The following is a 24,770-nucleotide window of genomic DNA, read 5'->3' as shown; positions in this document are numbered from 1 at the left end:
TGAAATGCGTTTCTTTGATCTCATGCTATCATATACTCCTTTGGCCTCCCTTTAGATGAACGAGAAAGAGAGCGTGAAATGAGACTACAAGAAATGAAACAGAAAACAGAGGAGGCAAAGAAAGCAAAGTCTTTAAATACTGCTGAAATGATTGTATCCAAAACAGAAAAATCTGCAGACGGGAAGACTGTCACCTCAATGTCAAAGACTGAGAGAATCACTCAGTCAGGTAATGGGATCATTTTTATAAGGAAGTACAAAAAGTGACAGAGATTATTATCTTATTGAAAAATTATTTGGAAACATAGGAACGGCAAGCAGAAGGTCACAGGTGACGTGCGATTGCAGTCCATCATAATGTTTTTTACATTGAATATGAAATTGTAGACTCTAAACAGACAATGTTGCAGAAGACAAGTTAGCTAAATCACTAAACAATCCATCAAGGTAGCTACAGATCTGGGATGCAAAAAATTCAAGAAATTTACAATAAGATGTTGAGCATTAGTTTGAGTAAAGTGTAACTAAACAGAAGCTTGAGTTACATACCTCATTCAGAAAGTGAATAACTAGTATTGGCATAGTAGAGGTATTTAAACTGGAACAAAGACTCTCATTAATGAGGAGTGTTGATAAAATAAATTAATATATTTGAATTTCATCTGCAAGCTCTACAGGGCGCAGGTATGTAGACAGAACCTAGTGGAAAGAAGGTTGAATATTTAACTAAGAAATGGTGAATATAGGAAATATACCATTTAGTGATGCTTTTAAGTTTGTCAGTAATGGCAAATTCACATGGGTACTTGAAAGTTATTTAGGAGAGAATGGAATTTAGATATATTTGAACTAAAGTAGCGTCTTATATTTTTAGAATGTTAGGAGAGATTAGACAGATCTAAGTGTTAATGCTGCACCCAAGACAGCCATCAGAATGCTGGAAGAACCCAGTGGATCAAGCGTAATCTGTGGAGACAAAAGGTTAAGTCAACATTTCAGATGATGACCCGGCATTCAGATTGAGAGAGAACAGGAAAGATTGCCAATATGTTGCACTTCACAGAGATGGTAGGATAGAGATTGCTAGGTGATAGGTGGAACTATATGGGACATATGATGGGCAGATGGAACCAGGAGGGAGAGGGGTGAGTTGGACATAGGCTAATTATGGCTGGTTATGGATGGAGCATGGCTGGAAGGAGATGATGGGTAAATAGCCACAGGTGGAAGAAGGATCTGGGACTGAAGCTGGGGTGATAGGTGAAGCCAGATGAGGAGAGAATGATGGGCAGATGGAACCAGGTGGAGAGCAGATGGGAGGGGTGAAACATGGGGGTCGATTGATAAGCATATGCGAGAGGAGAGCACTGGTGGAGGTATCTCTAAACCATGGGATGTTTTTCTCTTGTGTCCATTAACTGTAAAAACTGAAGCCTGCTGTTACCTTGAAATATTAAATTATGTTGTTACCTTTTCAAACTTGATGTACTGTTGATACTCACAATTAAAGGTGTCCGGTTAATTATGGTGGTTTTGTATCAAGCCAAATTCCCTAGTAAGGAACAGAATCACTGAAAATGATTCAAATCTTTCAGGTTGTGGCAACAAAACTTTACAAACAACAACTGTGGAATCTAGTGTTATAAAGAAAACTGATGGTAAGCAACATGAATTATATCCATATGAAATCACTTGTTATGCTAAAAATCTTTGAAATAGTTTGTCCTAAACCTCAGATAGTAAGTGCACAACCAGGAATAACCCCAAGTTTAATCTGCACCTTTGGCAAAGGCAGGTCGAGGGATCGTCAGCCTCAGAACCCCGGGTTTTGAGGAGAAACATAATTAAACATATTACTCTGAATGCAGTTAGTGATTCTTGCTTAGAAAATATGTGTGCGTATACTATGAGGGGAGTTGATGGAAATTAAACAGAAAGCACCAGATCTAGCAACAACTGTGGAGAGAGGTGTTAAGATTTCAGGTCGATGTTCTTTCTTTAGAACTGGAATTAGTTAGAAAAAAAAACAAGCTTTAAATCACAGATAAAGGCAGGAAAGGGTATAGGGTGATTTCACTAAAGGTCACTGGAGCATAGATCCGCACCCACGTGACCGCAAAATTTAACTGGAGTACATGCGTCACTTCCGGTACATGTTAGTGAATGGGAAAACACGCACTTTCACACCCGTTAAAAACATCGAAAACGGCCCGTTTATGAACTGCAATTAACTGTACCAGTCGGGGTGACCGTGAGGCACAGCTACCTAAATTTACAGTCCAAAAAAAAGATAGAAACTAAGGTAAATTCAAGAGGGAGCTGAAGGTGCAAATACAGCGGAAGTGCTAGCGGACATTTGCCGTGGAGATTTAAAGATCGATAATTTGTGGCAATTTGCTACAATGGTTCATTGAAGTATTATGGGGTAAAATGACACCTTTGACTTCTCAAATCCCTCTTAACAGGTGGAACATCTGTCCTTCAGACCAAGTTTAGTTCCAGCAGCACTTCATCCAAAAAGGTTGGCAGGTGAGTACAGGCTGGGATTGAAGCCAATATATCCCATGTTCTATGAATCGCAGTTACCCTAAGCCTTAAAATCCTTCTTCCTGTAGCTATAAATGATCATTCACCGTTACTCATCGCTTAAGATGCATTTCCTGGAACAAGAGCACGAAAGGGATCAGCACAAAAAGGGATCATTATAGCATTACAAATATAATAGCGTTACTTGCAGTGCTGCTGTACTGGGAACCTGGTGCAAGCCATAGATCTTTCCATTGGTGCATGGGAACCTGCGTGCCAGATATCCAGTGTGACTCCCTGTCCTTCCTGCTGCTTTGCACTACTGTGCCAGTAACCTGGGTGCTAGGAACCTGGCACAAATCTCTGCACTATGCTGGAACATCTGCAGCAATGAATTGCATATGGCTCAGTGTGGAGACGCCGCTGTTGTGGGCTGGGGTTGGGTAGGCTGGGGAGATAGGTGTGGTTGCTTGACCTACTGAGTCCGCGCTGAGCACTAGCACTATCCTACACAATAGGGACAATTTACAGTTTTACCAAAGCCAATTAACCTATGATCTTGTATTTCTTTGGAGTGTGGGAGAAAGCTGGAGCACCCAGAGAAAACTCACATGGTCACAGGGAGAACATACAAACTCTGTACAGACTACACCCGTAGTCAGGATTGACCCCATGTCTCTGGCGCTGTAAGGCAGCAACTCTACCGCTGCGCCACTCTGCCACCCCTCTTCCCCCTTTGTTTTTTGCGTGCACAACTCTCCCCAGCCCATCGATTTCTCTATGTATTTCCATTCTGCAGCAGTGAACCATGCTCACCATGCTGGCCAGGGAGCAATCCCACATCTCGGCTGCATGCCTGCACCACTCTCCCTAGCCTAAACAATACAGGCTCTCGCAGACAGAGACATAGATAATTAATTGCTGCAGACATACCAGCTATGGCTTCACACCAGAATCCCTGCATCCTGATTCCCAGTAAGGCAACATGTGACCAGCGTCTCTGTCTGGGGTTTGCACCAGGATCCTGGCAGCATATAGTAAGGATTTTTACTGAATTGTATGCAAAAAAGGAATTTCACTGTACCTTGATCCATGTGCCAATAAAGTACCATTGAACCATTGATATTGAAGCATTGAGCACCAAGCAGAAACGGGGTGAGTACAGTTTTTTACCAGGTTCACAGCACAGCAGCAGGCAGCATACAGCAAAAATGGCTGTCTTTTTCATAATTCAACGTTATTTTCCTCTCTATGTTCAGACAGGAGAATCAAAAGCATTGTATCAATTTGGTGTTTTGTAGGATAGTGCTAATCAAGTAACCAGTCTATTAATCAAAGGCCCTCTGTTTATTTCAGTGCCAGAGGTCCTGTCATTGCCAAAGTGGGAGGGCAGTGCTCTGCAATTGGGAGTTCAATGAATGTTATGGTTTGCTTTTCAGTGTTTTTGACAGAGAAGATGACGCAAGATCCAGCAGTCTATTAGCACTTGAGAGGAAACAGGCTGAGAAACGGAAAGAGGTGTTGAGGTCACAAACACTTCCACGAACTTCAGGATCACAGGCACGGAAAGCACTGATTGAGAAACTAGAAAAAGAAGGTGGAAGGTAGGACACTCAACAAAAACTACTACATTATACTTGATTGTGGATGATTAGCCATGATCACATTGATTGGCGGTGCTGGCTCGAAGGGCCGAATGGCCTACTCCTGCACCTATTGTCTATTGAAACCCACTATTATCACAGCAACCCCAGTATTTTCGGAGCAAACGTTCCATACTTTAACCATGTTGTATATGAAATAGTGAATTCTGATTTTGCCTCTGAATGGCATTGTCTTAATTTTTAGTTTATCTTCCTTTCATTTGCATTTCCTTGAACCAGGGAAAATAATTTATTCGTATCTACACCCTTTTAGTGTTCAAATATTTCACCCTTCAATCTAATCTACTGAAGGAAATATCTGCTCAGGTTCATACAGCTGGTTCCAGATGATAGTCCCTTCCATGGTGAATACATCCTTCCTGCAGTAAGTTACAGTATCCACATGTAAACAAAACTGATTAGGCTCTGATCCAGAGGCAAAGTTTCACCACTTGATTTTCTGGTCTCCTTGCAATAAAACTCAATGTTTTGTTAGCCTCTCAAAATCCTTTTGTGTATGATTATTAATAATAATAATACATTTTATTTATGGGCGCCTTTCAAGAGTCTCAAGGGCACCTTACAAAAATTTAGCAAGTAGAGGAAAAACATGTAAGCGGAATGAAATAAATAGTAGAGACATCACTAGTACACAAATTAAAGACAGAATTCAATTCAAAACACAATATGAGGCAATTCAAGCACAGATGAAAAGGGAGGGGGACGTGGGGCTAAGGATAGGCAGAGGTGAAGAGATGGGTCTTGAGGCGGGACTGGAAGATGGTAAGGGACACGGAATTGCGGATCAGTTGGGGGAGGGAGTTCCAGAGCCTGGGAGCTGCCCTGGAGAAGGCTCTGTCCCCAAAACTGCGGAGGTTGGACTTGTGGATGGAGAGGAGACTGGCTGATGTGGATCTGAGGGACCGTGAGGGTTGGTAGGGGGAGAGGAGGTCAGTGAGATATGGGGGGGGCCAGATGGTGGAGGGCTTTGTAGGTGAGGACCAGGATTTTGTAGGACTGGAGCGATGTGATGCCAGGATTTGGTGTGGATGATGAGTCGGGTGGCTGCGTTCTGGACCAGTTGGAGTCGGTTGATGTAGGTGGAGCTGATGCCAAGGAGAAGTGAGTTGCAGTAGTCCAGTCGGGAGGAGATGAAGGCATGGATGAGTCTTTCAGCAGTGGGAGGTGTGAGAGAGGGTCTGATTTTGGCGATGTTGCGGAAGTGAAAGAAGGAGGTTTTAATGACATGGCGGTTGTGTGGCTCAAGGGAGAGGGTGGAATCAAAGATCACGCCAAGGTTGCAGGCCTGGGGAGATAGGGAGACAGTGGTGCCGTCGATGGTGAGAGTGGGGTTATTGATTTTGCTGAGTGTGGATTTGGAGCCTATGAGGAGGAATTCTGTTTTATCGCTGTTGAGTTTGAGGAAGTTATGTTGCATCCAGGTTTTTATAACTGACAAACAGGAGTTGATATGGGAGAGGGGGGGGGGGGTTGTGGGGGGATTTGGTGCAGAGGTAGATCTGGGTGTCATCAGCGTAACAGTGGAAGTCCAGGTTGAAGTGGCGGAGTATCTGACCAAGGGGGAGGATGTAGATGATGAAGAGGAGGGGGCCGAGTACGGAGCCTTGGGGAACGCCTTGAGTGACTGTGGCTGTAGCAGAGGTGTGGTTATGGAGAGAGATGAAGTGGGATCTGTTGGAAAGGTAGGAACAGAGCCAGCTGAGTGCAGAACCTTCTATGCCAAGGTCCCCAAGTCTGGTAAGCAGGATGTTATGGTTCACTGTATCGAAGGCTGCACTCAGGTCGAGGAGGATGAGGATGTTGAGGGAACTAGTGTCAGCAGAGGTGAGGAGGTTGTTGAGGACTTTGAGGAGAGCAGTTTCTGTGCTATGGAGGGGGCGAAAGCCAGATTGGAGGGGTTCGAATAGGTTATACGCAAGGAGGTGGGAATGAAGTTGTGCCGCAACGATACGCTCCAGGGTTTTTGAAAGAAAGGGGAGGTTTGAGATTGGGCGGTAGTTAATGAGAGAGGAGGGATCAAGACCAGGTTTCTTTAAGATTGGTGTGACAGCAGCAGTTTTGAAAGCGGAGGGGACAATTCCTTGGGACAATGAGGAGTTGAAGAGATTAGTGAGGTAGGGGCAGAGAACGGGGAGGCAGGACTTCAGCAGGGGAGTGGGGAGAGGGTCGAGGGAGCAGGTAGTGGGTTTGGAAGAGCTGATGAGTTTGGAGATTTCAGTAGGGGTGACCAGGTCAAACTGGGAGAGGAAGCAGTGTGGAGGAGGGGTAAGGAGGTCAGTGGAGATGTTGAAAGGAGGGTGGTGGAGTAGATGCTGGGGAGTCTGGTACAGGGGATAAAGATTGATAGATGGTGCTGATTTTATCAGCGAAAAAGTGGAGGAATGAGTTGCAGAGATCCGGAGTAGAGGTAGATTATTGGTATATTTGATTTTATTTGACTTCTCAAATCCTTTTGCTACTTTATCTTTGCTAGTTTCTTAATCTGGAACAAAAAAATTGAATTTATTATTCCTAGTCCATTATTCCTAGTCTCAGTTTACTGAACCCATTTTTCCCATTTTCACTTAATCTATTTCAACCATGCAATACTTTGGTTTTGAAAGTAAGCACTGCACAGATGATAAGCACATTAAAATGTCATTAATTGATCTTGTGCATGTCTCTGACTGAGTTTGTGCCAGTCTCTTTGTGCTAGAATTTTGTGTACCCTTGATCTGTTTTTCTGGCAGTCCAACTCACTGAAGTGAAATCAAAAGTTGCGAATTTCCCAAGATTTGTGGTTTGTTAGTTAAACCGCTCGTAACAAGAAATCCAAGTGCCTGCACTTCTCACGTAATGAGAGACAGGTCACGCTCACTTTCACAGGCCTCGCCACAAGATCCTTACAAGCTGCCTTTTGAGTTATACCACATTTGACACTTCTTTGGCAGAAGTCAAGAATATCTTTATCCTCCACTTCTGATAAATGAATGAGGCCCAGGTGATGTTTGGAGGAGTGTGGGAAACATTATCTGATGAGCCAGATGCCAAATCATCTGGAGTTCTGAAGAGACTGAAAGTGGGTTATCCGAGTTTTACTGCATACAGCTTCTGTTGTCTCTATTTCTGATGTTATCTGGTATGATAAAGCAGAAAAACGGTTTAATAATTACTGACGTACTTTGGCCTTACCAAAGAAGGATTTATTTTTCCTGCATTGTCGGCAAATACATTCTCTCCCTTCCAAATCTCTCCTAATCCCAGTAAATACAGCTGACAACTACCTGGTCCCAGACTGTTTCCCAAACCATGAAAAAAGAAAAATTCAACAGAAATACAAACAAGCTTGCTACATATTAAGAGAGATCCTGATAGAATATCTGCCACACAGAAATCCTACATTTCTGAACAGATGCATTTAAAGAAATGCAGGACGATGTCCTTTGATCAGTATTTTTGAATGCACACATAATCTTACAAGACTTGCCAACCCAATAAAATTGTTTGCATTGGCAATTTGCCCTGCTGAAATCAAGAGTCGAGAGTGTTTAATTGTCATATGTCCCAAAATGTAACATTGCAGTACATTACTTGCAGTAGCACAACAGATATGTAAATGTAGTATTCAGTAAACACCATAATAGGCAACAGTTCACTATAAAAGTTCACTGTGTGTATATACAAATTGTATTTTTCTTGTTTTTACAGTTACTCTTGAAGTGTTATTTGTGTGAATGCATTATTGCTTATGTTCTGAAGTATTTCCCCAGTAGACATTATGGGGGATATATCAGAAGTCTGACTATTTTATTTATCGATAATAATTATAATTAACTTTTACCTCGATATTTCAGTCCTGGAAATCCAGCTTTTTCCAAAGTGAGAATTCAGAGATCTTCAAGCTGTGGTGTACCGAATGCTAATAGTATTAAGCAGATGCTACTCGACTGGTGTAGAGCCAAGACACGTGGCTATGAGGTAGGCATGCAAACTCCACCTTATCAGAGAAATATTCAGTTTCTACCAAGGGAAAGGTACAGGATTAGAATATAAATAAGGAATTGGTCATTCAATACCGATATCCTATTTTGCAATGCAGATAGATCACGAAACCTCCATAACATAACTATTTACCAAAGTTGTTCCTCTATTCCCACGACATTCTGATCAATTGACCCAGCCGCTCAGTCTTCCTCAGTGGTTTAACTTCTGACAATCTTTTCATTTTAAATCTTCAGTCATCAGAGGAAAAATGTCTTTGTACTCTCGATCCTCTTGCCATTTTGATTGAAGATGCATAATATTTAATTGGTAACAAGCCAACGGACAAGTTAATACAGATCTCTACATTTATCTTGATAACATCTTTATTAAAATAGCAAAGGAATTTACCAAGCCCAATTACAGCAGATAACAAAGAGGGACATTTCTGCTAATTAACTAAGTCTTTTTGTATCAAATACAAAAATGCTGGAAATCTCAACAGATCAAGCAGACTATAAATCAAACTGTTTTGTATGGAAGGTCTTCAAAGAGAGTAATGTGGATGGCATTTTGTGTTCTGATACACTCTGTGTGCAATAATATGGAAGCACAAAGCAACTGATCCCTTGTTCACATCATGCTAACATTTGATCTTATTCATCAGCACGTGGCTATCCAGAACTTCTCCTCCAGCTGGAACGATGGGATGGCTTTCTGTGCCTTGGTTCATAACTTCTTCCCTGAGACCTTTGATTACTCAGAACTGAAACCCAACAACCCCAGGCACAACTTCGAGGTGGCATTCACAATGGCAGAGTAGGTATCATGCCTTGACTTTTCATGCATTGTATTAACTTAACTTTATGACTGGCTATTTTTGGCATTAACTATCAAGGGCCTCATTGTATGTTGAAAGTATGGTAACAAAATTACTCATGAAATAATAAACCTTACAGAATCTTAATTTGTAATATTTATTTGTAAAATGACCCAGTTGGAAAGAAGAATGGATTTTTTGGGTGCTGCTCTGGAAAAGTAAATAACGATGCCCTGTAACATTGTGAGAATAGTTCTATGTGAGTTTCTGGAAATTAAGATACTGGACAGCCACTTCCTATGTAACAGATGTAATAACATTGCTCCTTCATGGAGCTGCACACCTTCTCAAATAACTTCTGCCTATGGAACATACTGCAATGATTTTACCACAGATGTGAAGCAATCTTGGTGTTCCCTGCTGGTGCAATATATTCAACAAGAGATGGATGTTTTTATAATGCATTTGGCAACATTAAGCTAAATATTGAAGTTTCCTTTTAAAGCAGGCAACTCACCTGTTTATATAAAGTCACAATCAACCTCATTTACCTCCACGAAAAGGCAGTATCTGTATCGGATTTGTTGATTGTGATGCTATCTAATAAGCATTCAGCATCACGTGAGCTACCAGTGAGTACACTGGATGCTATAAAAAAGAATGTCTAACTGATGTTGGTCCGGATTTATGTGGTTGCTGACATGGTGTTAGTGAATGCTAATAGAAGTTTGACATCTGCCAGCCAAGATGTGCCATCTACCTTGTGATTGCGTGAATAACCTATAAATCTTACATGAATAAACATAACAGTCGAGCTCAGATTTTCATTTGCTGTATTCAAAAAGATACTGCACAATATGCATGTGGGCCAGTGTGCAGTAACACATGTTGTCTTACCGAGACTCTACTGATCAAAGATTCTACTCCCTTTCTGATATCAGTGTGCATTAGGGAAAAGTAATCCTCATCATGTGGGTCAACCCTCATCAAAATACTTACAGTAATTTTGGTAATTAATTATTTTATTGCATGTGTTGTGTCTATTATGGTCTGATTTTTGTACTGATCTGCACTCCTATTATCTATAGGAATTGTTGTAGTACAAATGTCAATTAGAATTTAGCAGAAATGACTTACAAGATACAAGATACATTTATTTGTCACATGTACCAATTGGTACAGTGAAATGTGTTGTCATTTTAGAGATACAGCGCAGAAACAGACCCTTTGGCCCACTGAGTCTGAGCCGAGCAATGATCCTCATACACTAGCACTATCCTATACACTAGGAATAATTTACAATTTTTACCAATGTCAATTAACCTACAAACTCGTACGTCTTTGGAATGTGAAAGGAAAGTGGAACACACAGGGAAAACCCATGTGGTCAAGGGGAGAACATACAAACTCTGTACACACGGCACCCGTAGTCAGGATTGAATTCGGGCCACTGGCGCTGCAAGCAGCAACTTTACCGCTGCGCCACCGTGCTGCCCTTTAATAGTGAGCTCATTCATTATTATTGAATTTTATCTCCTTTATTCCTTTTTCTTTCCGTAATGGTTTGTGGTGCTCCTTCAGGAAGTTTTTAAGATAGCATTTTACAATATTACTGGAAATGGCACACAATTATTTTTACTGGGATCCCAAAATATGTTCTGCAACTAATATAAACATGCCCTATTTATTGCTAATGAACTTAATATGTCTGAAGAAGGGTCTCGACCCGAAACGTCTCCTATTTCCTTCGCTCCATAGATGCTGCCTCACCCGCTGAGTTTCTCCAACATTTTTGTCTACCTTCGATTTTCCAGCATCTGCAGTTCCCTATTAAACTTAATATATATGATCGCTAAGCTTTACAATAAGCACAGCTTGAGAAGTTGACTGGCCATTTGGAGTTCTGCGTTTGTTTTCAATCATTCTTGGGATGTAAGAAATCATATTCAAGCTAAGGCCCCACATTGATTAATTGGAATAGGATAAATTGGCGGCACAGTGCCACAGCTGATAACAATGCTGCCTCATGGCTGCAGGAACCTGGGCTGGATCCAGACCTCCGATCATGTCTGTGTGAAGTTTCCATGTTCTCCATAAGATTGCATGTGTCCATGGGTGTTCTGGTTTCCTCCATATTCCAAAGGTGTGCTGGTAGGTTAATTGGCCACTGTAAATTATCCTACAGTGCATGAAAGGGCCAAGGGTGAAATAAGGAGGGGGTAATGGGACATTGAATTGCCCTGTTGAGAGCTGCCATGGACCTGATATGCGGAATGGCCTTCTCTGGTCTAAAAAGTAAAATGTAGTTTTGAGGAGTCTCCTTGTGGTAAGATGGGGCTCAAGGTCCTGTTTGATGAGTGTTTTACTTTTTCATCCAATTGAATATTTGCTACTACTACCAAGATTAGAGATGTCTTTCTCAGACAATATGGTTTCTAGTTTGGAGAAGAACTTGCAAGTGGTGGCAATCTGTTGCCTTTGCTATCTTAGGTGATAGATGTTCTGAGTTTGTAGGTATAGTGCATATGTTGTGAGCATGATTTTATTATTATCATCTTTATTTTATTAAAAAACACAGGTAATGAAAGTTTATTTTTGAATTTTTAACCAAGCTACTTGCCATGTGCCGAAACAATCTTTACAGGATAACCTGCTGTAAGCTTTCAGCATTAACTGAGGATCTTGCCTTTCCATAAAATGTTATTATTTGTATCCTTCTTGAAATCATTGACTCTTAGGATATAGCATCATTTTCACTACATCTTTATTTCCTCAAGGGAGCCCTACTGAATTGTGAATGAATATATAAGCTTTGCAATCCAAAATCACACTTTCTACCTCTATGTCTTCCCTAAATTTCTCTCTCTTTCTCTGCCCCCCTTCCTCTCATCCCTCTCTTTCTCCCCACTCTCTCTCTCTCTCTCGCTCTCTCTCTTCCTTTTGTATCCCTCTCCACTCTCTGACTATATTTGTGTCTTGTTTCTGCATGGCCAAATATGTGCACCGTGTTCAGGGTTTTGCTTGTTTCTCCCTCTGTGAAAATAAAAATTGCCCACCTATACTTGGCTTTCCACATGTAGACTGAATGGCATGGTGCTCATCTAATTCTGCTCCACCATGTGTCTGCTTGAACAATTGGGGTTTATTAGTCTAGTTTGAAGAAGAGAATAAGCTAACACTGGAACTGACACTGATACAGTCTCACATTCTAAATTATGAGGTCACAGCGACATGTTGATTTGGGTTTTTGTTTTGCCTTGAGAGCTTTCTATTGGATACCACTGTGCAACTTGTGGAGAGAGAATTGATCTCAAATTCATTTTGCCACTATTTTCGTATTCCAAAGAATGCTCTTTAGTATCCAAAACTTTTAATTAATTAACCACCTTTGTTGGTCTTTCGTGCACTATCATTGTTAATGCACATGTAAATGTTATACATGTTCTTCAGTGAGTTACACATTTTCCCCATTGGAATCATTGCTTTTGATGTAGTTACTATGTTCTGTGTGCAACATTCTATGTTCAGTCAATTTGTATTGAGCACAATGTTATTGCTGTTGTGTATCATGAAGCATGTTTTTTTTTGTTCATTGTACTGTGTATGTCACTGAATGAATGTAATTTATGTTTTCTTTTGTTTTCTTGCATTTTCTCCCTCTCTCCTTCTGAACCCTGTTGTGTCCCGTCTCCTTTCTTGTTTGATCCTCTCTCTGGCCCCATAGGAAGTATGCAGACTGTGCGCAGCTACTCGATGTGGAAGATATGGTGCGAATGAAGGAGCCGGACTGGAAATGTGTTTACACATACATTCAGGAATATTATCGAAGTCTGGTGCAGAAGGGTCTGGTTAAAACCAAAGCCTCCTCCTAGGGATTAACGGAGTGAAGGGTGAGAGTCCTTATCTGACTTAGAAATGTAGGTCTTCGTAATCTTCGGTAAAATTTGAGGTTTTTTGTCCTATCCACTATTTTGTATTCTTTATATTTCTTCTAATTTGCTCCTTGTATTTTTAAGCTATTTCTCTGTTTCTCTTAAGTTTCTTTATTTGGGATGATAGAAACAAAACATAGAAAGGCAAAAGTTATTTGGCTGGGCTCAGTTGATCTATGTCTTATTTATAGTCATGAAGCTATGGGTTATGACCTATTAGAAATGATTTTACATTTATGATAAAAAACTTCCTTGATTCACTGAATTTCTTCTGCTATCAACAGTGTGTGTCATTGTACAGATTCAGAGAGTTACACGCCATCCACCAGGCTCTTCAGCCCAACTTGTCCATGCCGACTAAATTGCCCACCTGAGCTGGTCCTATTTGTCTGCATTTGGCCTATTCCTATCCATGTATCTGCCTATAAGTCTTTCAAATGCTGCAATTGCGCTCACCTCTACAACTTCTTCTGGCAGCTCGTTCCACATACCTACCACTCTCTGTGTAAAATTATTGCCACTCAGGTTCCCTTTAAACATACCCCTCGCACCTATATTTGCACCCTCTTATTTATTCCCCCTTACCCAGGGAAAAATTGTGCTGGATGATTCAGTCTCCAGCCCATCATAGTTTGTAGTGTTTTTGTCTACTGTTCTCTAGGTTTCTCTTTCAAAGTTAGTTTTCCGAATGCAATCATACACCTTGCCAGTGGTATTGAAGATTTATTTATTCACATGTATTTTATCTTTGAAACGACGTCACTGTATGAACACAAAATATCTGCGATAGGCTAGAACGCAGAAGAGACAGAATGGCAAAAAGTATGCGCAAGGTGAAAGAGGGTGATTCTTAGAAAAAAGTCTAAAGGGTGCAGCAGAATGATTTCTTTTTCTGATGTTTTAATGCAAATGTATCCGCCAACTTTTGTTGCTCTTTCAAAATTAACACTCGTTAGTCTGATTCCCCGGATCTTGGGGGAAATCTAGTAGCTAAATGGAGGTAAGAACTGATGTTGAAGAGGCAAATGCTCTTCCTGGATCGTTCGTACAAAATCGTATTCCATGCCATTCTACTCACCAACAATGGCCAGTTTGGTTTTGTTACAATTCCAGCATAAATCAACATCTGAAGAAAATGTGCAGAAAAGCAGAAAGAGAGATTTGCATATTATTTTTTAATTACTTTGTAGAAATGGCAGTTCAAGTTTTTATTCCATATTGGAACAAAAATACAGTTACCTAGGCATTCATGTCTAGTCCACTAAATTTCAAAGACGGAGTACAATGCGCTGACACGGGCATTAAAAAAATTGTTAATGCTTTCAACAGGTTCTGAAGCTTAATATACCAAGAACAGGTCTGATTAGGTCCACATTTCTGTCTCCATGCATGCAAACAATTTGTAAACCTTTGTAGAACAGTCTCGTTTAATGATTTATTGAGTGAGCCAACAGAAATTGGTAACAGAAAATTTTAAAGATTCAAACAAAACAGCAAGAGCTAACGTAATGGGCGCCGATATAAATAACACCACGACAACCAATCTTAAATCATTTATGATCATTATATCCTTAGGCTCTTAACCAGCCTTTGTTATTTTGTTTACATTTAATCAGTTGCTATTTTTGAACTATTGGCATTGAAACATTAGAAAAATAAGAACATTTCTCTCACTGATTTAATATGCCTCATTTATTTTGGCCTTTACTTTGTTATTCTTCGATGAAAATAAATCCATTCTTGTCTAAGATAACTGCAAATGCCTAGAACAATTAATTTCCAAAATATACATGGTGATGGATTATTATTGACCCCTCTGGAACACTTTCTAACATATATTTGTAGAATATTTAAAATGCCAGTCTAAGCATATCATTTATGACCTGTCACACCAGAAATGCCAAAGACAAGCTCAATTAAAAACTGCAATGATATCTTTGATTTCCTACAATAGTTTGTCCTTTTGATGTCGACATTTCAAAGGCAACTTTGTCACAAAAAAATAAAATGTGAAGAACGTTTTATCATTGTTAGTTGAGTGTTTCATCCAATTTATGAAATTGGCAATACAGTTGATTCAAGGTTTTTACAAAGAAGATGGCGAGGGCAGGGGATCTACAAAAAATATATTGATCAAACTTATAATGTGTTGTATGAAGCAGGATCACCTCTTTTAAAATCGGCTTACTTTTCTCTCGTAGAAATGAGGTAGGTTTTGCCTTGTCGAGTGCAGGAACAGGTCCTTTGGTCCACAATGTCCATGCCGAACATGATGATAAGTTAAACTTACCTCCTCTGCCTGCACATGATCCACATTCCTCCATTCTCTGCATATCCTTGTGCCTTTCTAAAAGCCTCTTAAATGCCACTATCCTATCGGCCTCCACTATCACTTCGTCCCTCTTGTCCGGCAGTTTGTTTCAGGCATCCACCACTCACTGTAAAAGAAAATTCCTGCACACCTCCTTTAAACTTTGCCTCTCTCACCTTAAAGCTATGCTCTCTAGTCCTTGACATTTCCACCCTGGAATAAAAGTTCTGACTGACTATAGACACTAAATGCTGGAGTAACTCAGCGGGATAGGCAGCATCTCTGGTGAAATGGAATGGGTGCTGCTTCGGGTCGAGAACATCACCCATTCCTTCTCTCCAGAGATGCTGCCTGTCCCGCTGAGTTACTCAGGCATTTTGTGTCTTATCTTCGGCATAAACCAGCATCTGCAGTTCCTTCCTTCCTTCCTTCCTTCCTTCCTTCCTTCCTTCCTATGTTTCTCATGATTTTATTTGCATGTATCAGGTCTCCCTTAAGCCTCCGATGCTCCAGAGAACACAATCCAAGCTTGTCCAACCTCTCCTCATAGCTAATACTCTCTAAACTAGGCAACATTCTTGGAAACCTTTTCTGTACCCTCTCCAAAATCTCCGCATCCTTCTGGCACACGTTACTCCAATCGTGGCATAACCGACATCGTATAAAACTGCAACATGACTTCCCAACTCTTTTCCTCAGTGTCCTGACCGACGAAGACAAGCGTACCATATGCCTTTTCCGACCATCCGCCAATGTATTTATTAAAAATGATACAATTTTCTTGCCAGACAATGCAGGCAGTCAGTGATATATTCGTTACATCATATCTTGGCTTGAACTTTAAAATAGCTATTGGGGAAGTGTTGAAATGAGGTTTACATTAACTTAGCAGTCTGTTTGTAAAGCAGCATCTGTCTCCTTGGCTACTAAACTGAGTGCCGAACTGAAACCTTGTTATTGAAAAGATTTTCCACAGTCTCTGACGTCTTGTTATTGCTGGGATTAATGACTGTATGTTTCTAAAAAAATTAAAAGTTACATTTTTATGTCAAGTAAATTAACGAGCATTTGCTAACAGTTCCAAACCTTTGCAGGTTATTGCACTTGTCAGCTGTAAACACTGACTTTAGATGGTGATATTTGGGTGAGGAAATGATCACAGTGTTCCTTTGAATCCTGAGCATCATGACTTTAAAAGGAATGTTTTATTTTGCACTCATTGCCGAGGGATAATAATTACAAAGGCAATAATTACAGGAATGTGAAATCTGGAGTAAATGAAAAAAATCATAGTTTCAAGAGTCAAGTAATCAGCAAGAGCGACAGCATCCTCGGGAAGAGTTAATGTTTTGGATAGATGATCTTTCATGCAAACCTTTGGATGAAAGGTCATTCTCTTGAAACGTAACCTTGGACTACAAAATATTGCAGTCCAAAGGGATTTGTGAGTCATAGTATATGAAATTATAAAGGTTAGCACACAAATACAGCAACTAATTAGGAAAGCTTGGCTCTTGTTATAAAGAAAGTGAGCATAAAAGATGGGAAGTTTTTAATGGACCTTGGCAGCACTGGTTAAACCACAGCTGGAGTTTTGATCTCCATATTTAAGTAAGAATATACTTGCATTGAAGGACTGCAGAAAGGGTTCACTAAGGTCATACCTAGATGCAGTGGCTGGTGTATTATGAAAGTTTTAGAAAGTTGGGTCCTCTCAATGGAGTTTCAATGAATGAGAGGTGATGTTATTGAAACATGTAAGATTCTGAGGGTGTTGACAAAGTGGATGCTGGGAGAACTTTTACCCTCCTTGGCTTCAAGTGTCAATTGTCATATTACAGGAATGAAACAATTAAGTTTTAACTTGTTACAGGCCTATTCATATAATACATCACAAATAAGTATACAATAATCAATAGCACCATAAATTCATCAGTAATGTGAGGTAACTGGATCATATTAGTGCAAACTGAAATATGTAGTGCAACCAAAAACAATATCCATAATAGATTGTTGCTGAGGTAGAGTTGTGGTTTAGGTTGTGTCTTGGGGTTCAGGAGTCTAATTGTTGGGAAGAAACTGTTTTGAACTTGAAGATCACAGTTCTCGGGCTCCTGGACATTCTTCCCTATGGTAGCAGCGAGATGAGAGCATGGCCAGGGCGGTGCGGATGTTCGATGATATTAGCTGCCCCTATGAAGCAGCATCTTCTGAAGAACCCTTTGATGGTGGAGTGGTCAATGCCTACGATGAACCGGAAAATGTCAACTACTTTCTGCAGCCTTCTTTGTTTCTGGGCATTCAAGTTACTGAACCAGGCTGTGATGTATCCAGTCAGTATGCTCACTACCTGCTGAAGTTCGATCAGATATTTGGCAACATACCAAATCTGTGTCTTCCAAAGAAGTGGAGACTTTGTGATTAACTAAATTATTCTAGGCTATCTAGATTATTTGGGATTATCTAGAACACAGCGATACATTTTCACAAGAAGGGATCACATTTAAGACCTGAGTTGAGGGGAAATCTCTTTTGTCAGGGTTGAGGAAACAGTCATTGAATATTAAAGGTGAGATTGACATATATTTGAATTACACAAAAGTTAAGAGATATGGGGAGAGGGAGGGAGAAAGGTGCTGCTGCCAAGGTTGGATTACGCATAGTCTTGCTGAATGATGGAGCAGGCTCAAAGGGCCAATTAGCCCATATCTGTTCCTGCTTTTTGTGTCTGTGCTATATGGAGTAGAAAGAATAAGAATGTATTGATATATTGTGTTCTGGGGTAGAAAATGTTGCTCAGAAGTAGTTGTGACATGGTATAAAATATTAAGTTGCATTTCATTAAATAAGATTTAATATTTGAAACATATTTTAAAACAAAAGAAAATGTATATAATGTTGTTGAATAATTTATATTTTTATGTCCTTTTTAATGTAACAAAATACTCTGAAGGTATCTAATGAAAGGAGGTGTTAGGACAGATGACCAAAAGCTTAATCAAACTTCAGAAACTTGTGGAAGTTGGAGTTCCATTGCTAGCGTTGTGAGTGGTCCAGTGTTATAGCATAGTCAGCAAGGATCTCTCATGAAGTCTGGGACTTGCAAGTGATTGGATTATCAAGTGATTGGATTATCAGTCTCACCTTTCTATCAAAAAAAGTCGTTCACTTCCATAATTTAGTTTGCTGAACCTAAAATATCAGCAAGTGATTCCTGATGGGAAATGCTGGCATGTGAATGTTAAAAAGAGGATTGCACTATCATTCCCTCTCATGGTTAATTGTATCAACCATACAGTTGGCCCCATACTACAGTATTAATCACTTGAAGTACTAGAATGTGTTCTGCACAGAAATATTAGGGAGAGAAATCGTTTCACTATTTCAACATTCCATTGTACTAAAATGGTAAATAAAAATGGATGGAAAACATCGAGGATACCATTAATCATTTTCCATTTTATTCCAGCTTCAAAAACTCTGTGACCTTATTATGTTGTCTCTTAAAGTTAGTGTCTTAAGTAAAATTTCAATTAATTTTAATTACGAGACCAATCCTTGTGTATTAAATCAGACTAGTGCCTGATAAAATATGTCATTTATCAAATGAATGACATGATATAAAAAATGCCAATGGGAAAACTTTCAAGTGAGCTTTGAACTTATTCTGGAGGAAGCATGAAGGGTGGCCTTATATAGGTTTGTAAAACCATGAGAGACTTAGGTAACATAATAACAATTTAAAAAATCCACAAGACACTAACATAGATCTTAACAAGACTTTTAAGTTGGAGGCACATGTAGTTTGGTCATTATTTTTGATAAGATTTGCAGAGGAAAGAGTTAGCATTTAAGAATTTTATGCTTTAATTCTGTTTCACCACGGATGTGCCTGGCCTGTTGAGTACTTCCAGGACTTTTCTACTTTATAAAAAAGAGTAATGCCCAATTCACTAATATTCCCTTCTGTTGATGAAGTTAATCCTGATTCAGGCTATATCTATATAATAATTGCAGTAACAATATAATTTGAAAGTATCCTAATAAGAAAAAATTGTTTATTTGGTTGTTAAACATGTCTCACTTTAATTCACTCCAGAATTTATAACCTTACTAGCAGGTTCTTAATAGTAAAAAAATGACACAAAGTGCTGGAATAACTCAGCAAGTCTGGCAGCATCTCTGGAGAACATGGGTAGGTGACGTTTCGGGTTGGGACCTTTCTGCCTGATTGTAGCCAGAGATGTGAATTACTCCTGGAATTTGTGTTTTTTTTGTAAACCAGTATCTGCAGTTCCTTGTTTCTAGGTTTGTACTATTGCTGGGAAATCTGTGCATTGAAACAGTAAATAAATATCTTTACATCTTGTAGTTTAAAAAAAATCTTATTAATTATCAATTGTTTTTGAATGCCTGTAAACATCACAGATAGTCACAAACTTTCAAAGTTTGACTTTAAATACTATGGAAATATTTTGTGACTCTGCTTTAATATATATCTGATTATCTCTCTGTGAAATAGCTTGGCTTTTCATACTTCAGCAGTGCATTAAAAATGGACATTGTTATCCTTTTCTGTTCACTTAAGAGGCATCCCAGTTACCTGTTTTTACCTCCTAACTGAAGCAACTATTTGCCTCTTGTCAGCTTAGTTAATAGATTTTTAAATATATTCGGTTCAGCTATGGAATGCATCCTAATTGATGGTCAAGAACAATATTTCTTATGCTCTTTATTACAAAGGACACTTAATTAAAAAAAGAATAATCGTGAGAATATTCTTGCTCACTTCCCAATTACATGACATTAGAGAAGGCACTGTCATAGGCAAAAAAACCTAGTGTATTTATAAACAGACCTGAACACAGAGAGGAATTGTTTTTAATTTCAATTGACTTTTTTTTAGCGCCACAGAGTTTAAAAGTTTATTTTAGAGTAATGTGCTTTCTTAATATTTTCTCATTGCAGACGGGTAGCTTCCTGCGATCCTCTCATTGATGTGGAAGATATGATGATAATGGGCAAAAGACCTGATCCTAAGTGCGTCTTCACCTATGTCCAGTCCCTTTATAATCACCTACGAAGGTACGAGTAACGCGACCTGGCAGATAGAAGGCAGGGTGCCTTGTCTTTCTGTTTAAAAAAATATATCCACAGCTTGCCTGTGTTTTCAGACAATTGTCAAAAGACACATACATGATATGAGTCACTATGTACTACATTTGCACACTTGGATTTTCTTTCTTTTAAATGCATCCAGGCAAGGTGGAAGATCCAAGGGCGATGTTATTGTCTGTGTTCTGTGTAATACAGAATTCTAGCATATGACTTTTTATTTCCAAATCAGGAAAAAAAACTTATATATGTACCGAGAAAGAACCTTTATATTGTATAATCATCCACGTATATTTTTGCAGAATATCACAGCACTGAAATAAGACGTAAAGGCTGCACAACAGATTTCAGCATAAGAGAAAGGAAATTTAGATATAATACTAAATTGGAATTTAGTAGCTTTGTCCGTATGTCTCACCTCTCACTCTCCCCAGTCACCCGTTCCACAACAGACAGTTTTACAAGCAGTAAAAGGAGGCAAATGCAAATGAAATGGCACATTACGTCAACATTCTGGTGTATCTATCTAACACAGCGTGCAGTGATTCTGTGGAGTGTTCATTTTTGCAAGGCAACTTCTAAATGGACAAATTAAATTTATTTTCAAACTATATTTTCATCGTTCCCATATGCAGAAAAATGATTGGTGAGAAGAAAGTAAATGTACATGGCATTTAGTTGTTATACCGAAAACAAAGTTTCAGTATTCCTATCAGCAATAATAAAAAGGCTAATTTAATACAAATTAGGGAGAGATGTTTGTCTTTGGTAATGAACACTAAATGTGTGTGAGAGCATCACCCAAGACCTGTATCACCTCCACTACTTTAGTTCCATTGACTTTATTCGACCGAAATGTGCACAGTTATCCACTTGATACTCGTACATGTAAAGAACCTAAAAAATAATTCTCTCCATTCCACTAATGCAGCAGGCCGCATGTTTGAGTATTGAGCAATAAAATAAAAACTAAAGAATGGAGAACGTCATTACCTTTAACAGAAACCAACATGAAGAGCTTTCTGTGCAATCGAATATAGTTCAATAAATTTAATTGGTCATATTAATCGTTTATTGGCCATTCACAAAGATTCTTTGATGTGATTTCTATCCTCAAGTTTACTTGGCTGAATCAATTTAATCAACCTTACTTTGAAACTATCAATTTCCACTGCATCCCCATTCAACTGTTTCAGCAGAAGCAGCATTATTAATGCTCTTATAAATAGCCCTTGACTGCTGTTGAATAAGTGCATGTGGAAATGGACAGTGTTACACTCGGATGCAACTGCCACTTTGGAACAGGCTGTCAACAGTTGCAAAAAATCAAGAATAGCAACTTTTGGATTTCTGCTAATCTGTTGCCTAGTTACTGTGTGGGAGGTCAAGAAACACTCATAGAAATTGCTACCCTTTGATTTTCAATGTTAGGGTTTCTATTCCTGGTTTCCATATGCTTTTTCTTCCTCTGCATGGTAGTGTCCTGACCAATCTGCGGCTCTTTTCACCAGTGTGTGGTTCATCAGAGGATTATATAACTGGTGTCAACATGTAATGTTTGTAAGGTTGGTACTGGAGGTGGGAGAATGATCATTTTGCTTTGGAATTGGCAAATCGACAGATAATGCAAATGATGAGATCTGCACTCTGCTGCTGTTTCTATTTGCATTGCATGTCATTGTAATGCTTCTTTGGTATAGCTCATTCCCAGGCTGGTATGTCTAGAATCAAGATCTGCAGTTGTCAAATATGGGCTCAGCCATTTTTCACCCAGAGTGGTGAATCTGGAAAGCCCAAGAGAGCGGTGGAGGTTCAGTCACTGGGTATAATCAAGTTAGAAGTGAATGGAAATTTGGATATTAAGGCAATCGGGGGAAATGGGATTTGTCCAAGAAAATGGCACTGAGGTAAAAGATTAGCCAAGGTGGAGGCGGTGAAAGATTTCTAATGACCTGTGCGTCTATTTCTTAGTTGTTTTATGTTATTCCTGGATTAGGATCTGTTTGGGAAATAGTTTAGAAATACAAGGTGAGAAAGTAACAAATTATTTTGTCAATTATACTTCACAAATCCTCAGTCCCACATGTGAAGTAATTAAAATGTTAAGTAATTAAATAATATTAATTAACTATTAATTACATATTTATTAGTTAATATTGAAACTATTGAAGGTAAACCTGCATGGAGTTTAAGACTAAACCTCCACAAAAAAGTTTGATTGCATTTAATTAATATAACTGTTAGAGTAGAATGTAAATAGGGCAAACCAGAAATAACTATTGTAGACATTGATCAATCTGAAATTCTGAAAGAATTCTGACAAAAAACTGCATCCAAAATATAAATGAGAACCTCACTTGTAATACACTGTCTTATCCACTCCCTGTGACTGCCACCACACACGCACTGCCCACCGTTCCTCTTGGAGTGAGAGGGTCTGAGAAGATTTTTGTCCGGTTTAACTATAGTTTTTTTATTCTACAATTATGTAAATTTGAAATTATGATTAGCATTATGTTGTAAAGGATTTGCTGATTGAGTTGTGCAACCTTGGTGATATTTATAAGCCATGAGCAGATTTCCTTTGGTTTGCTAGTGTTAAAATAAGAGTAAGCATAAATGCTGAGATATTTATCGTCCATTGCCATGCTACATGCACCTCACAAGCTACTCACCTGCCCACTCTGTCAGACACCTCCTGCCTCATCTGTAGTAGAGTCTGCAGTTCCCATTTAGTCACTACAAACATTTATCGAACCAGAGTGGAAATAAATCATTCTCCATCCCAAGAGTGCCTAAGAAGAATATATAAATGCATCAGTGACCAGCCTCTGAAAATGGGTTATTTTGAAGTCAATCGATATATATATATATATATATATACACATTCTGGACACAAATGCTTTTAATACTCAGCCCAGCTTCTTCAATTACATTGACAAAATAAAAAACAAATGTTCCCCATGGTCTGCTCTTTTTTTAATCACTTATAACTAACAAGAGAATAATCACCAGCGTTATAACCAAATCATTACACGCAAACATTTCAAGTAATGTTACGGTTTCTGTCACACTATAGCAGAGGGTTCAAATCCCTGACACTATTTATACAAATGCCGCGGGGCTCTGATTTTCAAACTACTTAAACTGCTCAATGTGTTTCTCTTTGTCAAAGATATTGTACGTGTGTGTTTTTGTAATAATCCACGTAGGACAGGCTGTAAATCACATGCATATTCACTGTATCTATTAGTGCCACATTTTATATTAAAACAAACAGTGCAATGTTTCTATATGTAATGTATGAAAAAAACTGCCACGCGTATGTACATGTCTGTGTATATTTTTATTATCCATTTGGACTATGTTTTCTTATTAAAGTTAGCATTAAGCTTGCTACAGGTTTTTTTTTAATAGCTTTGATCATTTGTTTCTGGAAATAGATTTATCTTTATCCATTATCCTCCTTGTTCTCAAAAGAGTGAAATTCTTGGCTTAGAAATCAGTGGTTTCTGGACACCTGAGGAGAAGAATTGTGGCCTTTGGCCAACTTTCCCAGGCATTTGCTAACCAGCCTGCAGTTATTGATTGATGCATGTCTCTCCTTTAAGATATTTTTTTAACCTTAAGGGATAAATGGAAGAATAGACACATACCTGGCCTGCTTATTGATAGCTTGCCATAATGTAAAGAATGCAATTTGAGAATTCCTGACAGCAGTGAAGATCAAATTAAACGATTTCTGTGAACTTTGTAAAATGCTATCCAATTAAATTTAACTTGCTGAGGGCACAAGTGAATGCAATCATGCAAGAAGGCTGAGCTAGAGGGACTAAACCTCAGAAAACGTAAGAAAATTGTTTAATAAAGCATGTCGAGTCATGAAAATCACATTCATTTGGAAAAATGCAGGTATGTGCTCAGATGTTACTCCATCGGGCTTTAATTTGGAGTGCCATTATTAAACCTATATTATAGAAGATGAACGGCACATGACTAAGTGGCACGTGTACGAACGTCACATTGCTAACTGTCCAAGATTCCAATGTCTGATTCGTGGATTCATACAGTACGGACACAGGCCCTCTGGCCCAACTCACCCATGCTGACCAAAATACTATCTGCACTTATCCCATTTGCCAGCATTTGGCCCATATCTCTTTTATATGGAAGAGCCTCTCATCAACCGCCTGTGGGTTGCAATGACTGCTCCCATGTTGGCTGAAAACATTAAGAAAGTTCAAGAAATGCTGCTTTGAGGTAGAAACTAAATGCTAAACATTAATTGGTATCTCAAAGACAAAAATACTAATATTTTTGATACACTTTTCAACAATCAAATACGAGCTAACCAGCTAACTGGTTAAGACTTTAAGATTTACCATATTTGAGACTGTCCTTTTTTTCCCCTATTGCAAAAATAGTCTTTATAGCTGCCATAC

At 39.0% G+C, this 24,770-nt stretch overlaps 1 protein-coding gene and 1 long non-coding RNA gene across 5 annotated transcripts in view; one reads left to right on the top strand and one right to left on the bottom strand.

The window, feature by feature from the left end:
• smtn (smoothelin) overlaps positions 1–23,727 on the top strand; it is a 177,284-nt gene extending 153,557 nt beyond the window's left edge. Inside the window, exons 13-20 of one of the 4 annotated variants that reach the window (XR_004415737.1) lie at positions 56–229; positions 1,596–1,658; positions 2,466–2,529; positions 3,966–4,130; positions 8,024–8,147; positions 8,818–8,969; positions 12,695–12,907; positions 20,182–20,291. Coding sequence is in view for 3 of the 4 variants with exons in the window: in XM_033043696.1 (XP_032899587.1) it covers positions 56–229; positions 1,596–1,658; positions 2,466–2,529; positions 3,966–4,130; positions 8,024–8,147; positions 8,818–8,969; positions 12,695–12,842 (890 nt within the window). In the remaining variant the exon portion in view is untranslated. Of the gene's footprint in view, positions 1–55; positions 230–1,595; positions 1,659–2,465; positions 2,530–3,965; positions 4,131–8,023; positions 8,148–8,817; positions 8,970–12,694; positions 12,908–19,956; positions 20,140–20,181 lie in introns of those variants that run through there. The other 3 variants (XM_033043696.1, XM_033043697.1, XM_033043698.1) reach the window with 3 other exon arrangements.
• LOC116987566 lies at positions 2,729–23,081 on the bottom strand. The gene is made up of 4 exons (XR_004415738.1): positions 22,982–23,081; positions 19,953–19,960; positions 15,450–15,457; positions 2,729–2,739 (listed from the first exon to the last, which is right to left on the bottom strand). It is a non-coding gene; the product is annotated as an uncharacterized LOC116987566 (long non-coding RNA).
• Positions 23,728–24,770: the final 1,043 nt, after the last annotated feature.

Source organism: Amblyraja radiata, chromosome 25, assembly GCF_010909765.2.
Source record: "Amblyraja radiata isolate CabotCenter1 chromosome 25, sAmbRad1.1.pri, whole genome shotgun sequence".
NCBI lineage: Eukaryota > Metazoa > Chordata > Chondrichthyes > Rajiformes > Rajidae > Amblyraja > Amblyraja radiata.
The sequence above is the reverse complement of the archived record's forward strand: the minus strand, read 5'-3'. Positions and strand labels throughout refer to the sequence as shown.